The following is a 22,691-nucleotide window of genomic DNA, read 5'->3' on the forward strand; positions in this document are numbered from 1 at the left end:
TATCAAAGTCCTGTTTCTTCAGAGTACACTGGCATTACATGCTTTCCCCTCATAAATCTTTTGATTTGTGTCCCATGACCTCATAACTTAGAATTATGATGATAAAAACTGCTGTACGGGTTAAACTCAAAACAATTTAAATTCATAACAATTGTGCAGTATTTCCATTAATAAAATAGTTTAAAATATTTCTTATGAAAATAAGTTAATTTGCCTTGCTGTGCTTGCATATAATTAGCCTTTCCTCCTATACCGTCCATAACTCCATGATTCACTTTTTCCTTGAAAGACGTTGCTGCAGAGAAATAGAGATAAGGTTGTGGTTCCAACTCCTAGGGCAAGAAGAATTCAAGTACTTGTTCAATAACTTCTTGCAAAGAAGTGGACGAATTGAAAGGCAAACTAAAGACTGTTAAAATGGGCTCTGGCAAAGAACATAGAACCCTGCAGAGTAAAAGTAAGATGTTGGGGTCCACAAGCAAAGGATATCAATATCTGGACTCTTAATCTGGTCTGGATGCCATGCAGACTGCCCTTTACGATTCTGGACCCACAATAATCTTTTGGGGTCAATGGTCCACCTGCACAGTTGAGTTGTTAGCTACATAAACCCGTGATCCCTTGGATGGGAAGTTGAGTATGTTGTCCAGTAGTCTATTGGTCGATGGCCTGGTCCACGGCTTGATCACCTCTCTGGTATGGCTTTCTCCTCGTTTGTCTGCAGACCTTTAGCAGAGCTTAGTCTCCAGGCTCAGTTTCAAATACTGTCATAAACATTGTGCTAGGAAACGCTGCTTTTACCTGCAGGTGTAAAGACTTAAATGTTTTTCCATATTAGTCAGCATTGCAATACTTCATCTATAATTTTTAAAAATTACTTATGGATCCTAAAAATAATGTCTCATGTTGTGTTCGGCCTGTTTCATTGTGGATACCCCTTATCAAAAATAATGCTAACGGTAAAACAGATGGTCATTTTTTCCAGTCTCTGCTTGTCTCTTAGCCAATTTGTTTCATGTCTGATGATCTCATCCTCCAGAGGGGAATTCCGCACAGATGGGAACAAGTTAGTTCAAATTTTGCATTGTCGGCTTACAAACCAAACCAAATGAAAAGCATGCAGTTGTCTCAGAATTTTCAAACTCTAAGGGAAAGTCCATCCACCCTGCGGAGAAAACTCATTTTGGCTGCTTGTATCCGCAATCTTGCTCTTTTGGCCTCTACCCAAAGCTCGTGGCCATAGGTGAGGATAGGAACGTAGATCGACTGGTTAATCGACAGCCTTGCCTTTTGGCTCAGCTCTCTCTTCACCACGACGGACTGATGGAGAGCCTGCATTACTGTGGATGCCACAACAATCCGTCTGTCAACCTCCGCTCCATTCTTCCCTCACTCGTGAACAAGACCCCAAGATACTTGAACTCCTCCACGTGAGGCAGTAATGTGTTCCCAACCCGGAGAGAAGCATTCCACCCTTTTCCGGCTGAGAACCATGGCCTTGGATTTAGAGATTCTGACTCTCATCCCCACCGCTTCACACTCATCTGCGAACCACTCCTGTGACAGCTGGAGGTCACAGTCCGATGAAGCCAACAGAATCACGTCATCTGCAAATAGCAGAGACGAGATTCTGAGGTAATTGTACCAGACCCCCTCCGCTCCTTGGCTGCACCTAGAAATTCTGTCCATATAACTTATGAACAGAATCGGTGACAAAGGGCAGTCCTGGCAGAGTCCAACTTCAACAGGAAACGAGTCCGACTTATTACCGGCAGTGCAGACAAGGCTCCAGCTCCTCCTTTACAGGGACTGAATGGCTCGTAACAATGAGCCTTGTACCCCGTACTCTTGGAGCATACCCCAAGGGAAAGCCCAGACACCCTGCGGAGGAAACTCATTTCAGCCGCTTGTATTCGCGATGTCGTTCTTTCGGTCACTACCCATAGCTCATGACCATAGGTGAGGGTAGGAGCGTAGATCGACTGGTAAATTGAGAGCCTTGCCTTACGGCTCAGCTCCTTTTTCACCACGACAGACCGATGCAGAGCCCGCATCACTGCGGATGCCGCACCGATCCGCCTGTCGATCTCACGCTCCATTCTTCCCTCACTCGTGAACAAGACCCCGAGATACTTGAACTCCTCCACTTGGGGCAGGATCTCTCCCCCAACCCTGAGAGGGCACTCCACCCTTTTCCGGCTGAGGACCATGCTCTCGGATTTGGAGGTGCTGATTCTCATCCCAGCCGCTTCACACTCAGCTGCGAACCGATCCAGAGAGAGCTGAAGATCACGGCCTGATGAAGCAAACAGGACAACATCATCTGCAAAAGCAGTGACCCAATCCTGAGTCCACCAAACCGACCCCTTCAACACCCTGGTTGCGCTTAGAAATTCTGTCCATAAAAGTTATGAACAGAATCGGTGACAAAGGGCAGCCCTGGCGGAGTCCAACTCTCACTGGAAACGGGTTCGACTTACTGCCGGCAATGCGGACCAAGCTCTGACACCGGTTGTACAGAGACCTAACAGCTCTTATCAGGGGTCCGTACCCCATACTCCCGAGCACCCCCACAGGATTCCCGAGGGACACGGTCGAATGCCTTTTCCAAGTCCACAAAACACATGTAGACCGGTCGGGCAAACTCCCATGCACCCTCCAGGACTCTGCTAAGGGTGAAGAGCTGGTCCACTGTTCCGACCAGGACTAAAACCACACTGTTCCTCCTGAATCCGAGGTTCACTATCCGACGGACCCTCCTCTCCAGAACCCCGAATAGACTTTTCCAGGGAGGCTGAGGAGTGTGATCCCTCTATAGTTGGAACACACCCTCCGTCCCCTTTTAAAGAGGGGACCACCACCCCGGTCTGCCAATCCAGAGGCACTGTCCCGATGTCCATGCGATGTTGCAGAGACGGTCAACCAAGACAGTCCTACAACATCCAGAGCCTTAAGGAACTCCGGCGATCTCATCCACCCCGGGCCCTGCCACCAAGGAGTTTTTGACCACCTCGGTGACTTCAGTCCCAGAGATGGGAGAGCCCACCTCAGAGTCCCCAGGCTCTGCTTCCTCATTGGAAGGCATGTTAGTGGGATTGAGGAGGTCTTCAAGTACTCCTCCCACCGACCCACAACCCGAAGTCGAGGTCAGCAGCGCACCATCCCCACCATATACGGTGTTGACACTGCACTGCTTCCCTCCTGAGACGCCGGACGGTGGACCAGAATCTCCTCGGCCGTCCAAAGTCGTTCTCCATGGCCTCTCCAAACTCCTCCCATGCCCGAAGTTTTGCCTCAGCAACAACCAAGCCGCTGTTCCGCTTGGCCTGCCGGTACCTATCAGCTGCCTCCAGAGACCCACAGGACAAAAAGTCCTATAGGACTCCTTCTTCAGCTTGACGGCATCCCTCACCGGTGTCCACCAACGGGTTCGGGATTGCCGCCACGACAGGCACCACCACCTTGCGCCACAGCTCCGTCAGCCGCCTCAACAATAGAGGCACGGAACATGGCCCATTCGACTCAATGTCCCCACCTCCCTCGGGACGGGTTGAAGTTCTGCCGGAGGTGGGAGTTGAAGCTACTTCTGACAGGGGACTCTGCCAGCCGCTCCCAGCAGACCCTCACAACACGCTTGGGCCTACCAGGTCTGACCGCATCTTCCCCACCATCGAAGCCAACTCACCACCAGGTGGTGATCAGTTGACAGCTCCGCCCTCTCTTCACCCGAAAGTGTCCAAGACATATGGCCGCAAGTCCACGACACACCACAAAGTCGATCATCGACCTGAGGCCTAGGGTGTCCTGGTGCCAAGTGCACATATGAACACCCTTATGCTTGAACATGGTGTTCGTATGGACAATCCATGACGAGCACAGAAGTCCAATAACAAAACACCGCCGGTTCAGATCGGGGCCATTCCTCCCAATCACGCCCTTCCAGGTCTCACTGTCATTGCCCACGTGAGCATTGAAGTCTCCCAGCAAAACGAGGGAATCCCCAGAAGGTATGCCCTCTAGCAACCCTCCAGAGACTCCAAAAGGGTGGATACTCCAAACTGCTGTTCGGCGATACGCACAAACAACAGTCAGGACCCTTCCCCACCCGGCGGAGGGAGGCCACCCTCTCGTCCACCGGGGTAAACCCCAATGCACAGGCTCCAAGTCGGGGGGCAATAAGTATGCCCACACCTGCTCGGCGCCTCTCACCGGGGGCAACTCCAGAGTGGTAGAGAGTCCAGCCCCTCTCAAGGAGGTTGGTTCCAGAGTCCAAGCTGTGCGCCGAGGTGAGTCCGACTATATCTAGCCGAACCTCTCACCTCGCGCACTAGCTCAGGCTCCTTCCCTTCAGAGAGGTGACATTCCACGTCCCAAGAGCCAGTTTCTGTAGCCGAGGATCAGACCGCCAAGGTCCCCGCCTTCGGCCACCACCCAACTCACACTGCACCCAACCTCCTTGGCCCCTCCCATAGGTGGTGAGCCCATGGGGAGGAGGACCCACGCTACCTCTTCGGCTGTGCCCGCCGAGCCCCATGGGTGCAGGCCCGCCACCAGGCGCCGCCATCGAGCCCCACCTCCAGGCCTGGCTCCAGAGGGGGCCCGTGACCAGCGTCCGGCAAGGGAAAATTCCAAAGTTTTGCTCTTCATTGGAGGTTTGTTGAACCGCTTTTGTCTCATCCCTCACCTAGGACCAGTTTGCCTTGGTGGTTCTACCAGGCATAAAGCCCCGGACAACATAGCTCCTAGGATCATTGGGACACGCAAACCCCTCCACCACGATAAGGTGACGGTTCAAGGAGGAGAATTATATGCGTAACGGTCATAATGGTCGACAACGTCTGCTGTGTTGAACTTTCTTATTTATGGCCCCATCTTCACGAAATTTGGTAGGCGGCTTCCTTGCACTAACCGAAACCAATGTATGTACTTATTTCAGTGGTATGACAACACTGTCGGCTGCCATATTAAACTTTCCAATGGTCTTTGTTACTTATGGGTCCATCTTTAAGAAATTTTATACGCGGTTTTTCCAAAGCTAACTGAATCCTACTTACGTACATATATACGTCCATAGCCTGCAGCTTGGTCACTGTTTGAGGCGCCGTTGGGTCCCCCATCCCAACGGCTCCCACGTTGTTGGCTGCCTGCCCACATAAGGCCGTCCATCACTCTGGTCTCTTCATTCCCTTCCTTGCTTCGCCACGGTATTCATGTCTCCCTGCTGATACAGTAACTGCAGCCTTTTTATTTAATCTATGGCTTCTCCGCGGTTTTATTGTTCGTTTATTACAATTATAGTTATTGTGTAGGTATTTTAGACTTATTTTACGTTGTTCAGGTACCCATTTCCTTTATCGTTCCAACCATACCTCCATTAGCATGTCTATCGAGGTGATCTCCATCGATGAAAGAACTGTCACTTACCGAGTTGTTTCTATGCCCGGACATGGTACCTGCCTTTTCCATTCTATTTGTTACATATTGCACGGCCATATCAGGCTCAATCTTGATATTCGGAGGAACATTGTGTCTTATGTATTGAATGACTGGGACAGTTTCAAGGTGTGGACTGATGACGGTACAGGAGATAATTATACTATACAGGAGCACTATAAGTGGAAAATGCTTAAGCCCTTCACTTATGCATCTGCATGCGAGTTGATGGCTGCCGCTGAATTGTTCGGTTGTCGCTTTCAAGTGTACCGAAATGGCCAAATATTTTACACCTTTGGACATCCACCAATGTCACTTAAACATCTTAGATTCACAGGTGACAATTTCAGTAGTGGACACTTTGATGTTTATGAATGTTTAAACTCTCAAAAGCTGGATGTGATGTTATCAATGAAACTGGTTGTATACTTACAACGCTTGACAGATGCCGAATGTCACTTTAACACTAGTCCTGCAAATACTGTCGTAATTGAAACAAACCATGAAACTCAAACCAATTATGACAGCAGCAATCCAAGCTGTGAGATTTGAAACAAGATTACTATTCACATGGCCAACTGTATGTTGCATGCTCAAGAGTAAGCTCAACGCACAGCTTGGTCATATTACAACTGGAGGGCTGAAATGACAATGTGGTATACAAAGAGGTCCTTAACAAATAATTATTGGTATATTTTCCCTCAGTTTTAAAAGGTTTAATTTTCTTCTCAAGGAAGATTTTAAGGCAGTACTTCTCCGCTGCGAAGCGCGGGTATTTTGCTAGTATTTTATAATTATCAAAAAACATGATCAGAGTCTGAGGGAAAGATTTTTTATACATATAAACATTTTTATAAGCAAAGCGGAGACCTTTTCATTTTATCAAATATTACACATTTTCTAAACTCGCATGTCAATCCAAATTCAATCAGAGCTCTTGAAATTTATCAGATAATTCTAAATTTGTGTGCACAATATGTTTTACTTTAAACATTAGATAAATACAAGTACATTTCAGACAAAGTTCCATTAATACATTTCATAGTCACAGTACAACATTTTCAGATACACACAAAGCCGTTGTTTCAACACGTCATCTTATACACACATTTCTCTAAATTCTCTTTGTGTCAAGATGTCTGTTTACTTACACATGCCTGGCACATAAAAAAAAAGATGGGGACTCATTTCTTTTCAGAGAGAGAACATACAAAATCCACGTACACTTTTCCAGTTCCTTTTTCTTTTAGTTAACATTTTCATACATTTTACTTTTAACCCTATTCTACTTGTGGAATTCTGTTTCTCCCATGGTTTGCAGCCTCTTAACACCCAGCCTCTTGTATTCCTCCCTCACTCAGTCTTTGAGTTGAGCCATCACATTTCTGTGCATACAACTGTCCATTCTGGTTGCTTACGGGACATCTGCTGATTTCTTAATCATCTTTTAGAACCTTTATCTGGTTTCCTAATATGTCTGCAAAGATTTTTGACATTTATTAAAGTTTTTCTTTAAGATAAATGGTATGTTACCCTAAAATTATTCTTCCACATTATTTTTACAATGTGTGTGTATGTATGTATGTATGTATGTATTTTTGTATGTAATTAATTTGTCTATGTATGTATGTAAGAATGTGTATATATATACGTATGTGTATACAGTAATCCCTCCTTGATCGCGGGGGTTGCTTTCCAGACCCCCTTGCGATAGGTGAAAATCATAAGTAGAAACCATATGTTTGTATGGTTATTTTTATATATTTTAAGCCCTTATAAACTCTTCCACACTTGTTTATAAATATTCCCCGCACAGTTATACAGCATAATCCCTTTGTTTTCTCTTAGATATTAGGTATGATTCATTGAAATTATGTATATAAATACACTGTTTATATACAGTAAAACCAAAAATTATTTTAAAGATATCGAGTGTCTCCGATATCACATATGTTACAGCCATTACGATAGACAGGCCACCAGCAATAAATATGTACAATGCAAGAAAAACAGTATACAGTAAATGTGTGTACAGTGACACTAAACGTACGTACATGTACTAAGTACTGTAAGTAGAATATTAATTATGGTTACTCACCAACAGTGACACGATGACTTGTCCGATATCAATGAGTTTAATTTTACTGCACAACAAAGGAGAGAGTTACATCTCGTCTAAAGGAGCCACTTCAGGCGATTCTGTAGCACTGCCGTTGTTTTTCTGGCAGTCTTCAATCCAAATCCCTAAAGCAAATTCCATCTAGACTACTGCCTTATTACATCCACTTACAACTCGTTTTGCACCCTGGTTAAAAGGACACTGCGGCTGTAGATCTTATATTCCTTTCCTACTTTTTAAATACAAAGAATCGTAGCCTCATTGATGCTGTAATGGCGTCCTACAGCGGTGTAGCTTTTCCCATCCTTCAGCATATCCAAAACGTTTACCTTTTCGCCAATCGTTAACATCTTCCATTGGCGCTTGGGCATGGCCCCTGAAGCAGCAGCAGGAGCAGATCATTTTGGAGCCATAATGAAGGGCTTGACTATGCACAAAGATAAACACTAAAGAGCACAAAAGTTAACTCTTTACACAGCGAAACACGTTGATGTTGAATGAGCGAGACGAGACTTCCTGGTTAACACTGCATTCAGCACACAGGAACTTAACTGCGTGCTCTGATTGGTTAGCTTCTCAGTCATCCGCCAATAGCATCCCTTGTATGAAATCAACTGGGCAAACCAACTGAGGAAGCATGTACAGGAAGTAAAAAAACACATTGTCCGCAGAACCCGCGAAACAGCGAAAAATCTGCGTTATATATTTAGTTATGCTTACATATAAAATCCTCGATAGAGTGAAGCCGTGAAAGTCAAAGCGCGATATAGCGAGGGATTTATGTATGTATGTATGTATGTTTGTATATATATACAGTAGTGTGAAAAACTATTTGCCCCCTTCCTGATTTCTTATTCTTTTGCATGTTTGTCACACAAAATGTTTCTGATCATCAAACACATTTAACCATTAGTCAAATATAACACAAGTAAACACAAAATGCAGTTTTTAAATGATGGTTTTATTATTTAGGAGAAAAAATCCAAACCTACATGGCGCTGTGTGAAAAAGTAATTGCCCTCTGAACCTAATAACTGGTTGGGCCACCCTTAGCAACAATAACTGCAATCAAGCGCTTATATAACTTGCAATGAGTCTTTTACAGCGCTCTGGAGGAATTTTGGCCCACTCATCTTTGCAGAATTGTTGTAATTCAGCTTTATTTGAGGGTTTTCTAGCATGAACCACCTTTTTAAGGACATGCCATATCATCTCAATTGGATTCAGGTCAGGACTTTGACTAGGCCACTCCAAAGTCTTCATTTTGTTTTTCTTCAGCCATTCAGAGGTGGATTTGCTGGTGTGTTTTGGGTCATTGTTCTGTTGCAGCACCAAGATCGCTTCAGCTTGAGTTGACGAACAGATGGCCGGACATTCTCCTTCAGGATTTTTTGGTAGACAGTAGAATTCATGGTTCCATCTATCACAGCAAGCCTTCCAGGTCCTGAAGCAGCAAAACAACCCCAGACCATCACACTACCACCACCATATTTTACTGTTGGTATGATGTTCTTTTCTGAAATGCTGTGTTCCTTTTACGCCAGATGTAACGGGACATTTGCCTTCCAAAAAGTTCAACTTTTGTCTCATCAGTCCACAAGGTATTTTCCCAAAAGTCTTGGCAATCATTGAGATGTTTCTTAGCAAAATTGAGACGAGCCCTAATGTTCTTTTTGCTTAACAGTGGTTTATGCCTTGAAATCTGCCATGCAGGCCGTTTTTGCCTTGTCTCTTTCTTATGGTAGAGTCGTGAACACTGACCTTAATTGAGGCAAGTGAGGCCTGCAGTTGTTTAGACGTTGTCCTGGGGTCTTTTGTGACCTCTCGGATGAGTCGTCTCAGTGCTCTTGGGGTAATTTTGGTTGGCCGGCCACTCCTGGGAAGGTTCATCACTGTTCCATGTTTTTGCCATTTGTGGCTAATGGCTCTGACTGTGGTTCGCTGGAGTCCCAAAGCTTTAGAAATGGCTTTATAACCTTTACCAGACTGATAGATCTCAATTACTTCTGTTCTCATTTGTTCCTGAATTTATTTGGATCTTGGCATGATGTCTAGCTTTTGAGGTGCTTTTGGTCTACTTCTCTGTGTCAGGCAGCTCCTATTTAAGTGATTTCTTGATTGAAACAGGTGTGGCAGTAATCAGGCCTGGGGTGGCTACAGAAATTGAACTCGGGTGTGATACACCACAGTTAGGTTATTTTTTAACAAGGGGGCAATTACTTTTTCACACAGGGAAATGTAGGTTTGGATTTTTTTTCTCTCTAAATAATAAAAACCATTATTTAAAAACTGCATTTTGTGTTTACTTGTGTTATATTTTACTAATGGTTAAATGTCTTTGATGATCAGAAACATTTTTTGTGACAAACATGCAAAAGAATAAGAAATCAGGAAGGGGGCAAATAGTTTTTCACACCACTGTGTGTATGTGTATGTGTATATGTATATATATACACACACACACACACGTATTAGGTGTCCGTTAGTTTTATAAATTCCTGTTGTAATTTTTCCTCTTTTTTTTTTGTTACTTTGGCTTTCTAGGTTTGTTGTTTGGTTTAGGGTATCTGCTAATGAGCGCCTTCTTCACTCCATCACTTCGTCAAAATCAGAGTGTCCAAAATTTTAGGAGGCCTCAAACTGAGGACATTCTGTGTCATCAGCTTACAAAATGAAGATAAACATTGTTTATGAATAATGCAAAGAATTCAAAAGATAAACCATTACATCTATGTAATAATGTAAAGTCTTCTCATTCATTATTGCTTGTGTGTCTTTTCAGGTCAAGATGTTGTTTTTCATTGTCTTGGGGAAAACTTATTGCAGAATGCCTTCAATGGGTATAATGCCTGTATTTTTGCCTATGGACAAACTGGTATGAAAGATTGCATTTTTTAAAAATAATTTATATAGTAGAATTTGCTATTTTAATTAAGAACTACAGAGTGTGTAGAATGTTGAATATATTGTGTAGCATATGGATTTTAAGGAAAGAATTTAGTTTTAAAGTGCCAAGTCTTTGACTAAATATTCTTCTTAGTATAAAAAAAAGAACTGAACTGCATCATGGAGCCATATTTTAATTGTAACATGGTGTGAAATATAACAGGTATACTTAAATGGTTGTGTTTTTCACATTTCTGTACAACTCATGATAGTTTTTCTCTTTTTTCTTAAACAAAATTTACAAAAACCATAAGTAAAGTTTTTGTATGGTTGTAAAAATTACATTTCAAAGCTGTGTTTATTTACTAAACTGTCTGCCCATTCCTGCTGGTATGTGAGTGCTGTACAGCTAAAACTAGCCTGTACATTACTCACTGAATATCTTACTTATTTCATTTGACCCCACTGAATGTTTTGCTTACTATTCCTTCAAATGTTCTCATCATATTGCTTGTATTATGTTAAGTAATGCCCATTAGAGTATCTAAGTAAAACTTGGAAAATGCTTACAGTAAACAGGTTTAAACTATGTGGAATCCATATCAGTAAACCAGAAGTTGTATTTACATAGTAAGTTGATCCAGTTTCAACCTGACCAATTATAATAGCTTGTTTACTCATGCACTTTTTCTGGTATACTTTGCTGTTTAAGTGTGATGCAAAAAGATCTGACTGAGAAAGTTGTGTATGAGAATGCACCTTAATTCAGGAAGGCTGGTAACTTCATCTATCTATATTACTAAACGAAGGTTGTATATATTCACGGATGCTAGAGGCCAGAAGCAAGCTATGCCAAAAGCAGACGTGCACAGTGCCTTAGCTGCACGGATGCCAGAAGCAAGCCGTGCCGAAAGTCCACCCTCACAGCGCCTCAGAGCCCCAGAGTCGAACCTAGTGGTTTCCCACAGTCAGTAGGTGGCACCCAAACAACACAACACAACCTGTAAACAACAGAACACACCAAAGATTGTATCTATACACGGATGCCAGAAGCAAGCCGTGCCGAAAGCGCATGCGCACAGCACCCCAGAGTCAAACCCTGCGGCTTCCCAGAGTCAGTAGGTGGTGCCCAAACAACACAACACAATGTGCCAGTGCCAGCAGTCAGTGTTTTCCACTCCAAAGTGCCAGCCCCTACTCTACTACACAGTGCCAACAGTATTCCACTCCACAGTGCCAGCAGCTACTCCACTACACAGTGACAGCAGTCAGTGTGCTCTAATCCACTGTGGCAGCTGTCAGTGTGGCTTATTTGAATCACATTAGGGTAATTCAGTGTTAAAAGTAAGTTCAATTATGATTCCTAACATGATTTTTTTATTTCCAATTTACTTCATTTAAACCTTTGGGAACAGAAAGTGATTGTCATTCTTGGATTTGTGTTTCTTTACAGAGTCAGGTGTTTACTGGTTATCTACAGTATATGCAGTGTTGTTTATTTTTTTAAACTATCATGTACATTAATCATTTAGTTTCTTTGCAAGTCACATCTGCCAGACCTTCATTAATTAGTTAATAAAACAGAAATAGAACAAAAAAGAAAAAAATTTCAGACATTTGTAGGTCGCTTAATATGTAAAGTAGTCAAATGGATAACTTGTACATTTAACTCTTGTTCATATTGTGGAAACTTGTAAGAAAACTTTAGAAGCTCCATCAGTTTCTCAGGCTTGCAGAATTAGAGACTGTATCCCATTGCAATTTTAGATTCATGTCAAATGCTTTTTGTCTATATTAGCGTATCTCAATCTTTCTGGTTTTACAGCCCACTTTTTCCTCTCAGACTTTCTTTAATACCCACTAAGGTCGGTATTTCCCCTTGTTTAATTGAACATAATCATTGGGGTGTTTTGTGGTTTTCCCGTTCCTGAATATCCGTGAGGGAAAGATTTGTGTGCTATCTTTGGGGTGTTGACACACTGCGACCCATCCACTAGCATTATAAACCATAGCAGCACACAACCCAAAAGTGGTTGAGAAATATTAAATTGTAATACAGTAGTAGCAATTTACCTAGATCTGATTTTATAGTGTAGATAACTCCTACATCTTGGTATTTATAAGGATGTCTGAAAATAAGTTCTAGGTTTTGATTATCACTAGAATCTTTGAAACCTACGAAAAAGTCGAAATCCCGGGCCACATTAAATTCCTTCGCACCTCTCCATCAGCTTATTAAACAGTATGTCCAGAGTAAATGGTCTGATTGGAACTTCCTAAAAAAACGCTGGTATTTTGCAGAGCCCGAAATATATACATCGCTGGTCATGTCGCCGCCACTGCCGGTCTGCGAATGAAAAGACAACCGGCAGCATTTGCTCAAGAATAAGCCTTCCTTCTCATGGCCCTGGAAATACAAGTGTCAGTGTGCCAAATTTACATTGTGTGGAAATAAACCCTGATCACAGCTCTGTGCAAAAAGATGCCTCATTAACTAATATTGCTCTGTTTAACTCGAGATCTCTTAATGGCAAAGCATTGGTGCTGTCAGAACTCATCACTGACACCAAACTTGATATACTGTGTTTAACGGAGACTTGGCAAAAACCAAACAAATTGACGTCTCTCACGGAGGCGACTCCATCTGGTTTCACTTTCCATACAGAACCTCGCAGCTCTAGACAAGGAGGTGGGCTAGCGGTAATTATCAGAGCAGACTTAAATATCAAACGAATCCCAATTGACTGTCCACTGTCTTTTGAGTGCCTGGATCTTAAACTAATAACGGAAACAGGTCCTGTCTCACTCATTGTTCTTTATCGTCCCCCAAAATACAATGCATCCTTCTTATCTGATCTGATTGAACTTTTAACCCACCTAAGCTCTTACTCTCAGAGAATTATCCTTCTTGGTGATTTCAACATCCATATTGACATTACTACATCTAAACTGAGAAATGAATTCCTATCCTTACTGGACTGTTTTGACTTGACACAACATGTTGATTTTCCCACCCACTCTGGTGGTCATATACTGGATCTGATCTGCACTTCTGGACTATCTGTTGCCAATATTTACAGCACTGATTTGGGACTCTCTGACCATAAAGCAGTATTTTTCACTGTCTCACTGCCTTTACCTCCTCTTACCTGTAAATGACAAATTTCTTACAGAAACCTTAAAAATATCTGTCCCTCTATCCTTTCTGGATCCATTTCTGATCTTTTACTGTCTGCACCTATTCCGTCAACACTAGATAGTCTTGTTGACCACTATAACTCAGCCCTTCATTCAGCATTAGATAAAACAGCTCCTTTAAAACATAAGGAGGTTTCCTTTAAACGTTCAGCTCCTTGGTATAACTCAGAATTGCGATCTATGAAAGCAGCTGGCCGATGCCTTGAGAGAATGTCACGTAAGACTGGCCTCACCGTGCACATCCAGGCTTTCTCTGACCACCAAAGAGCTTACAGAGAAGCACTAACTGCTGCTAAGAACACCCACTATGGCAGAATAATAGAAAGTGGCCACAATAACCCAAGGGTTTTGTTTTCTGTAGTTAATAAACTGCTCGGACCTGCAAGTCTGTGAGGATTTCCTCCACTTTTTCCATAACAAAATTAAAGATCTAAATAATTCAACTAACATAAATACATCATCTGTTTATATCTCTCCCTGTTTTCCCACTCCATCCAGCTCCTTCTCTAAGTTCTCACCAGTCACATCTGCATTTGTTAATAACCTTCTTTGTAAGATGAGGCTGACTACTTGTGTACTGGACCCCATCCCCAGCACACTACTTAAATCCTGCCTTCATGCCATAATCCCGACTGTTACAACAATAATAAACTCATCCCTTGACACTGGCTCTGTGCCGCTCACTTTTAAAATTGCTTCTGTAACCCCAATGTTAAAAAAGTCTGGTCTTGATGCTGACAATCTTAACAATTTCCGGCCTATTTCCCACTTACCTTTCCTGTCAAAAGCTCTTGAGCGTGTTGTAGCTTCCCAGCTCACCAATTACTTAACGTCTAATAATTTGATGGAACCCTTTCAGTCTGGTTTCAGGGTGCAGCACAGCTGTGAAACTGCTCTGCTATGGGTAACCAATGATTTGCTTATGGCAGCAGACTCTGGACAAACCAGCATATTAATTCTGTTAGACCTCAGTGCAGCATTTGACACTGTCAGACATGACATTCTACTGTCTAGAATGGAGAACATGCTGGGTATCTCTGGCACTGCCCTCCAGTGGTTCAAGTCCTATCTGACTGATAGGCAAGAGTTTGTTAGTCTTGGCAACAGCAGATCCAGCTCAGCCAGTCACACAAGGAGTTCCTCAGGGCTCTGTCCTCGGCCCTCTTCTCTTCTGTATTTATATGCTTCCCCTTGGCCATATTATTCGTAGCTATGGACTGGGCTATCATTTTTATGCAGATGATACTCAGCTCTACTTCAATGTTAAAAGTGGAACTTCATCAGAGCTTTTTCAGCTCACATCCTGCCTTAGTGAAATTAAAACCTGGATGGAGCAGAACTCTTTAAAATTAAACTGCAACAAAACTGAACTCCTGCAAATTGGGACTAAAATGCAACTTAATAAAATGAGCTCCTTCCCAGTCAATCTTGGTGGTGATCTCATCAGACCTGCCTCTACTGCAAAGAATCTTGGTGTCATTTTTGATTCCTCCCTTTCTTACTCCACCCACATAAATCACATTAAGAAACTTTCTTACTTTCACCTCCGTAACATATCCCGTGTTCGCTCCTTCCTCTCCTTTTCTAATGCTGAGAAACTTGTCCATGCTTTTATCACATCCCACATAGATTATTGTAACTCGCTGTTGGCAGGTGCCCCTTCTAATCTTATATCTCAGCTCCAGCTTATTCAAATCTCAGCTGCAAGAGTCCTTACTCGAACCAGCAGCAGCGAACACATCATACCCATCCTTCTCCGTCTTCACTGGCTCCCTGTGTCTTACAGAATCATCTTGTTGTGCCCCACACTAATCTTCACTCCATGGGTGACAGGACCTTCAGCTGTATAGCGCCCATGACTCTGGAATGACCTACCGAAATTAATCAGGTCAGCTGATTCCATGAATTCTTTTAAAAAACAACTAATCTGTTCAGGAAGGCTTTTAGCTCTACTTGACTTCATTCCCCTTCTCTCAGTTTACCTCTCTGTCAAAATGCTCATGTAACCTGTATGTGCTAGACCATCAATTCTTTTGTCTGTTAGGCTTTCTCTGAATTTACTGTCTTAATCTTCTTTATTTATTTATTTGCTTTGTACTATGCTATATGCTATATACCCTGCCGTTCGTTCTTATATTCTGTAAGTGCCTTGAGCATGGGAAAGGCGCTATATAAATAAATTGTATTATTATTATTCTTATCAGTTGCATGTTTGCTATTATTTTTGATGAAAATATGTATGCCAATGTCGATCAAACACAGGAAGCACTGTAGTCTACTTGTGACTTTATGCTGTAGAACGATAAGTAAATAAAGTTAATAGGTGAATAACATTCGATCTGGCTTTTATATAAGTAACATATACAGTGGAACCTCGGTTTGCGAGCATAATTCATAATTCATTCCGGAAATGTGCTCGCAATTTAAAGCACTCGTATATCAAAGCGAATTTCCCCATAGGAAATAATGGAAACTCAGACGATTCGTTCCACAACCCAAAACTATTCATATAAAAATGATTAATACAAAATATAAAGTAAAAATACATAAAACAAATTAACCTGCACTTTACCTTTAAAAAGAATCATGGCTGGTGTGAGTGAGTTTCTAAACTCATGTGGGATTCCACCCAACAGGACGACACGCGGAAGAGTGCCCCAAAGCAATCGCAGTCTCCCAGCTGTAGCAGTTCGCCGTATAAGCACATCCAAAAAGATCACAGACATGCTATAAGCGCCTGCCATCGATGGATGATACAAGGAACATTATAAAGATCCCGCTACAATAAATAACAGCGCTGTTGCTGTTTCAAGCTGAATAAAGCTGGTGTTGTTAAAGTACTGATACTCAGCTTCATGTTTTGGGGCGCAAGATGGGGACTCGCACTTCACAGCACACACACACACAGTTACAGTGCTGTAGTAAACAGTATACGCTCGTATGGATGTTGACTATATGAGTGAGGCACACAGACTCAGATGGAGAATAGGAGACGATTGCCCTCAGAGAGAGAGAAGAACCACCATCAGCTCAGTTGTGATCACATGACGCTCAGCAGACAAAGTGTATCCATACTACTCGTATTGCAAGACATCGCTCGTTTATCAAGTCAATATTTATTAAAAAATTTTGCTCATCTTGCAAAACACTCGTAAACCAAGTTACTTGTAAACCGAGGTTCCACTGTATAAGTTTTTTATATAACGACCATCACAAACAAAAATTTGCACGATACCTTGACGAGCTCTTTAAGCCTTGCTGTTTCGTTTAAGGATGTGTGTGGCCGATTCTCTGGCAGGATGGCGCCCAACCTGTTGCTACATCCGAACGGTGCCATCTTTCGCCTTTTTGCCTGGTGCAGCTGTGTTGTTCTTATTTGTGACTGGATGTTTCTTGCGGGGAGGGCTTCTGTTCTCTTTTTCCGATGTAGAACCCGTCATCCCCATCTGAGTTCAGTTCTGTTATAGCACGTCTTTTTTTTGTAAACAGCAGTGTCAGAACGTGATTGAGAGAATAAACTGAATAAAAAAAATGGTAACCTTTATAAGTACCATAAATTTATACCGGCTGTTACAGATTCAAATCAAATGAATATTTTTATTCTATAATAGTTAACAATAAGAGCAGCTCACTACTCAAAACAGTAATTCTGGGAAGCACCTGGAATCGAACCGGCATCCTCTTGATTATGTGTCAGCAGTTCTTATCACTGCACCACCCAAGTGGTTGTGTCAGTGTCATACCCTAACCCGATTTCTTTTTCTTTGTTTATTCTCTTGAATAAAAGTGCACTGTTTTGTTATACGTGTACCTTTAGTGAAAGTGTTTATTTGATATTTGGACTTATGTCTTCACACATTATACACTTCATATCAAAATTTTGTAATTAGTACTCTAACATGAAAAAAGTTTGTTTTAGTTATGTATTCAACATTTCTTGCCTCGCATTTCCTGTCATCCTACATTTGCATAGATCGTTGTAGACACGGAACACACATGAAATGCATGTGTTCCAAATAACAATATATTATTTACCCTGTACAGCTCCATACACCTCACACCCTCCTAAACATACTTGAGCTGGCAGAACTTTTTGTCCAAGTTGAGCTGCAGGGGTGGGTGGATTGGGTAGATGGCAGGTTGCTGCTTGTGCTGATCAATAAATTTGCAAAACAAAAGACGCTAATGAAGAGGTGCAAAGGAATTTAAGGTCTTAAGGGATTACGACTTTTATCGTGGGCTTCAGGGATTCTAGTGTTAAAGTATATATTTCAGATGGTGGGCTGTGACACGCATTTCGCGTCAACTTTGTTCTGTGACCCCTTCTTTTTTTATTTTGGGAACTGTGCAGCTTTCTAAACTTGAACTTTTGAGTGTCTCCGCCACACTACCACTCCTTCAATTTCCATGTTTTTTTTTTTTTGCTTATACTACTGCTTAAAGCCACCAAATAATGTTTTTCTTTGGTTACACTCCACTCTATTTCACATTTGCTGAAATTCTTCTGTTTTATATGTACTTTTGCCATTGTCTTTTAGTATAAAACACTGAATGGAAGAGGCTATTTGTATTGATTTGCATTTTCAAATAAGCAAGTTCTGGGAGGAGTCGGGGTGGGGGCTGTAGGCATGTGCATATGCATTAAAATTCACATTGATTGGGATTTATAAAGGGAACGTGAGTAGAACTTTGCTTACACACATTTTTATGCATCTGAATTTGTTTGTGTCTATGAACATTTCCAGTTTTGTTTGTATGTTATGTTTTAGTACAAATTCTACACATGGCATTTTGCATGATGCTCCAAGTGATTGCGTAATAATTGTGACAGACCTATTCTCAACCTGCTCATAACTTTGGCTGTGTATAGTGTGGTTGAAATTTAATATTTTATTAAAGAAAGAAACTTCCTCTAGCAGGACAATTCAGTAATCAGGCAGGAGAAGAGCTGTTCATTGTATCTTTTCATTACTTCTCAGCAAAATGCTGTGGAGGCAGTCCATTACAGCATGGTCAGAATGGTCAGAGAAACAAAATAGAGGTTCATTTTATTTATTTTTTAGTTATTGAATTTACATACAGTGTCAATCAATACATACATTTTACTCTGGTTGGTTCATTGGTTTACACCCAAATGATTTATATAAATCAAAGGTTCTTTTTATACCTTTGAGTTGTGCCACCATCCTTGAAATTTCTGTGCATATAACAACTGTTCATTCTTATCTATAGAACATCTGCTTTGTCATCTGTTAGTCATCCTTCAGTTCATTTTGTATATTACAGCAACCTTTCTTCTGGTACATTCTTTATTTACTTGACCATCTCAGTATTTTTCCTAAACCAATTATTATATTTCAGTATACACTTTGTTGTTCACCTTTAACTGGTTTCCTGGTGTGCCTGAACAGGTTTCCATCATTTATTAAGCCTTTGTGCTATTTCTTTAAGATGAATGCTATGTTACCCTAAAATTATTCTTCCATGATAGCCATACTCAGTAGCCTATAGGGTTTGGCCGTAATAGAGGTTGGAGAAATGCCTTTGACTCTGAAAAGCAACTATGCTGGACTGGAAAGGTGGAGTCTTGTCTCTGATGAAGTTGGACAAGGGGACCATTAGTCCAAACCTTGCTAAGATATCAAATGCACGAGTAGAGAGAAACCATATATATATAAAATCACACTTATTTGTCATGCTGAAAAACAGTTGCTCAGAAGGTGCGATTTTGAGAACAATAAGAGTACCTATCAACATGGTATGTTTGAACTTCAAAAAGAAATAAACGTTTTTATTTCTATAGCACGTTTTCATGCAAGAAACGCAGGTCAAAGTGCTTTACACAATATGAAAGAAGAGTTCCAAGAGAAAAACAAAACAAAAAGTTAGAAGTGTTATATATAACTAAATAAATAATATATATATAAAAAAATTATAAAGAATCAAAATGTTCTTGCATAACTCAAATATACAAATATTAGAATCCTAATTTGAAGAAGTTTTAGGTGTATTAAGATAAGTCCGATCCTATTGTCAGATAGCGAGAGAGGACAGAAAAGAAAAACAAGAAGAAAAAAAAAAAAAACTCCACGGGTGAGATGGTTAAAATAAAATCTGCAGGGGTTCCCCCACTGTGCATTCTGCCTAACATAGTGTTCATAATGGTGCTAAAGTGGCACCAAATGTTGGATCTCTACATTTTAGGTTCCTTCTGATACCAAAATCAGCGATATCTTGATGATGGGTGTGTGTCTGTCGGTCTGCGTGTATTTGTGTCACAGTTTCTTGAGAACGGTTTAGAGCTAAAATGGCTAGGTGGAAAAATACTTGAAAAAATTCGAAACTTCAGCCGATTATGAACAGACAATGTAATGATCAGTTTTTTAGCCAAATAATGCATAGTAAGAGGCACTATAGAGTAACCCTTAAATATGTAATTCTGCAATTATGAATTCTTTTCATCAATTGCTATCATAGTGACTTTATGATCAGAAATATCAGCATCAGGGTTCTAAGTAATTACTGAAAAGTTTTATAGAATATTTCCAGTAACTTGACTCCAATGGGCGCAAAGCCTACTGACGCTTGTGTCTGATCTTTTTTTTTTTAATCTCCATTTTACACAAGTCCTCCTTGACTTTTATTGCCATGGGTTCAAGTTTATTTCTAAGATCCTCACTATTTCCATTTTTTCCAACAACTAATGTTTGTTTTTCCTTATTTAACTTAAGAAAATTATTATTCCTTTATTAAGTAATACAAGACAGACATTGGATCAGAGGGCACAGAGAGTCAGGGTCATCGGGTGCTTTAAATAAGTAAATCTATGAGTCATCTGCATAACTGTGGTAGCTCATCTTGTGTTTTGAGATTATCTGGCCAAATGGGAGCATTTAAATTGAAAATAATAGTGGGGCCAATATAGATCCTTGTACTGTCCCATTTAAAATATCATGAGTTTTTGTCCTACAATCACCATAAAGAACAAAACATTTCCTGTGGGTTAAATAAGGCTGAAACCAATTTAGGACATTACCAGAGAGACCCACCTATTGACTCTGATGATTAATAAGAATGCTGTTTTCTGTGGTGCTCAATGCTGTGCTTAAGTCTATTAGAAGGAGAACAGATGTAATGCCTGTGTCAGCATTAAGCCACAGATAAACCAATGCAGTTTTGTACTGTGGTGTTGTCTAAAACCTGACTGAAACTTATCAAGAACGATGTGTTTATTCAAGTAATTATTTAACTGATTAAAAACTGCTTTTTCTAGAATTTTGCTTAACAAATTCCGGTTAGAAATAGTTCGAAAGTTGTTAAAAACAGCATCAAGATTATTTTTCTTGAGTAGGGTTTTCACTACTGCTCTCTTCAGAGAATCTGGGCAGACCCAAGTATCTAATGAGGAATTAGCAGTATCAAGTACATGATCAATGAGCATATCAGAAACTTGTTTAAAAAAGCATTTTGGTAGTGGGTTAAGGGTACAAGTTGAAGGTTTTAATTGAATAATATTCTATGAAGTTCAGGAAAACCTAGTTTAGTGAAGTTGTTTAGCTCACTATTGTGAGCTCAATGGAGATGAATGGTACTGGCCTTTGAGGGATGTACCGTATTCTATTACATCTAATATTTATTTTTTGATTAAATAATTCTATAAAAGCTTTGCATAAGGTTTTCAGGAGGCAATTGAATTGGGTTTAAAGATGATTAATAGTAGAAAATAAAGCTCTTGGTTTCCTACATGTTCATTTACCATTTTGGAAAAATAAGACTACCTCTATAGTTGTAGTGTTTATTGTATTCAATAATATGTGCCTTAAGTATTTCATAGTAAACTGTTAGTTTAGGTTTATTCCGTTTATGCTCAGCCTCACGACATGTCCTCTTAAATTTAGGGCTGAACATGAGTCCTCTTATCTTGGTGTTGGTGGATATTTTAACAATTTTTTCTGGATCAACAGTATCAATTACAGCTTTCACCTTCGCTTTTTAGTTCAATCACCAGTATTTCTACATCAAATAAAATGCAGTAATGGTCAGATATACCTATTTATAATCTGCCTTATGTTAACGTCTAAACCTTTTGAGAATCCCTTATGTGTAACCTGACTTAAATTAGGGATGCAAAGGACATCTTCAGAATGTCCTACTTTCAACAGCAAACGCTGCTAACTCCACCTTCTCAATGATTGTCTGGGCTCTTCTCATAATATATCTGACTTGTGCACTAGGAAATCAGTTGAGTCATGTCAATCTCAGATAAAAGGTCTCTTCTAGCTAGCAATTAATCTGTTCCCTGAGGTGCATCTGTCTAGCAAAGGGTTGCTGAATCTCTCTCAAGGGTCTGTAGTTCATTGTCAGCAGCTCCCTGCTGCTTCCTTCAGATGACATTTTCTTTTATTCCGCCCTATAAACCCCTTGTAATATCCTAACTAACTGCTCTTCTCTCACTACGCTACAGCTTGGCCTGGCTATACAGTAATTTGGCTGTCATAGCCAAAACCCATAGCTCATAGAATGTGGTTACAATAGAGATCGAAGGAACCCCTTTACTCCAGAGGGCAACTGTACTGGACTGAAAAGGTGGAATACATGTCTGTGTTGGACTTTGGAAAAGTTTTCAGTTAGTCCATTATTGCTGAGGGACAGCAATACAGGAGCGAGAGAAAGAGACTGTACTTTTTATAAAGCACACATACATTTTACTGTTGAGTGTCACTGGTAGCTGTAAGAATGTCATGGGACAGATAATTGAAGCTTCAAAACTAGCTAAAGAACTTTTGAATTCTGATATTTCAATTCCTGTAGTTAAGATGAATAAGTTATATGGCCCCTTCAGTAGGAGAGATCTATCCAAGTCAAGAGATTGAATTCGTCTGTCTGTCAGCCAGCCAGTCAGTCAGTCAGTCAAAAAAGATTGGTTCATAAATATATAAGTTGGTTCAGATACGTTGGTTTGAATATATACATTGGTTTGAATACATCCGTTTACATATATACATTGGTTTGAATACATCCGTTCACATATATACAGTAAATTGGTTTAGATATA

The 22,691-nt window shown here is 40.9% G+C and overlaps 1 protein-coding gene across 1 annotated transcript in view; it reads left to right on the forward strand.

Annotated features, from left to right (window-relative positions):
* The window catches only part of LOC120526634 (kinesin-like protein KIF13B), a 655,733-nt gene that overhangs the window by 15,205 nt on the left and 617,837 nt on the right, over positions 1-22,691 (forward strand). The window contains exon 2 of the mRNA XM_039749796.1: positions 10,300-10,427. Coding sequence (XP_039605730.1) covers positions 10,300-10,427 — 128 coding nt within the window. The remainder of the gene's footprint in view (positions 1-10,299; positions 10,428-22,691) is intronic.

The sequence above is a fragment of the Polypterus senegalus genome, chromosome 3 (genome assembly GCF_016835505.1).
Source record: "Polypterus senegalus isolate Bchr_013 chromosome 3, ASM1683550v1, whole genome shotgun sequence".
NCBI classification, from domain to species: Eukaryota; Metazoa; Chordata; class Cladistia; order Polypteriformes; family Polypteridae; genus Polypterus; species Polypterus senegalus.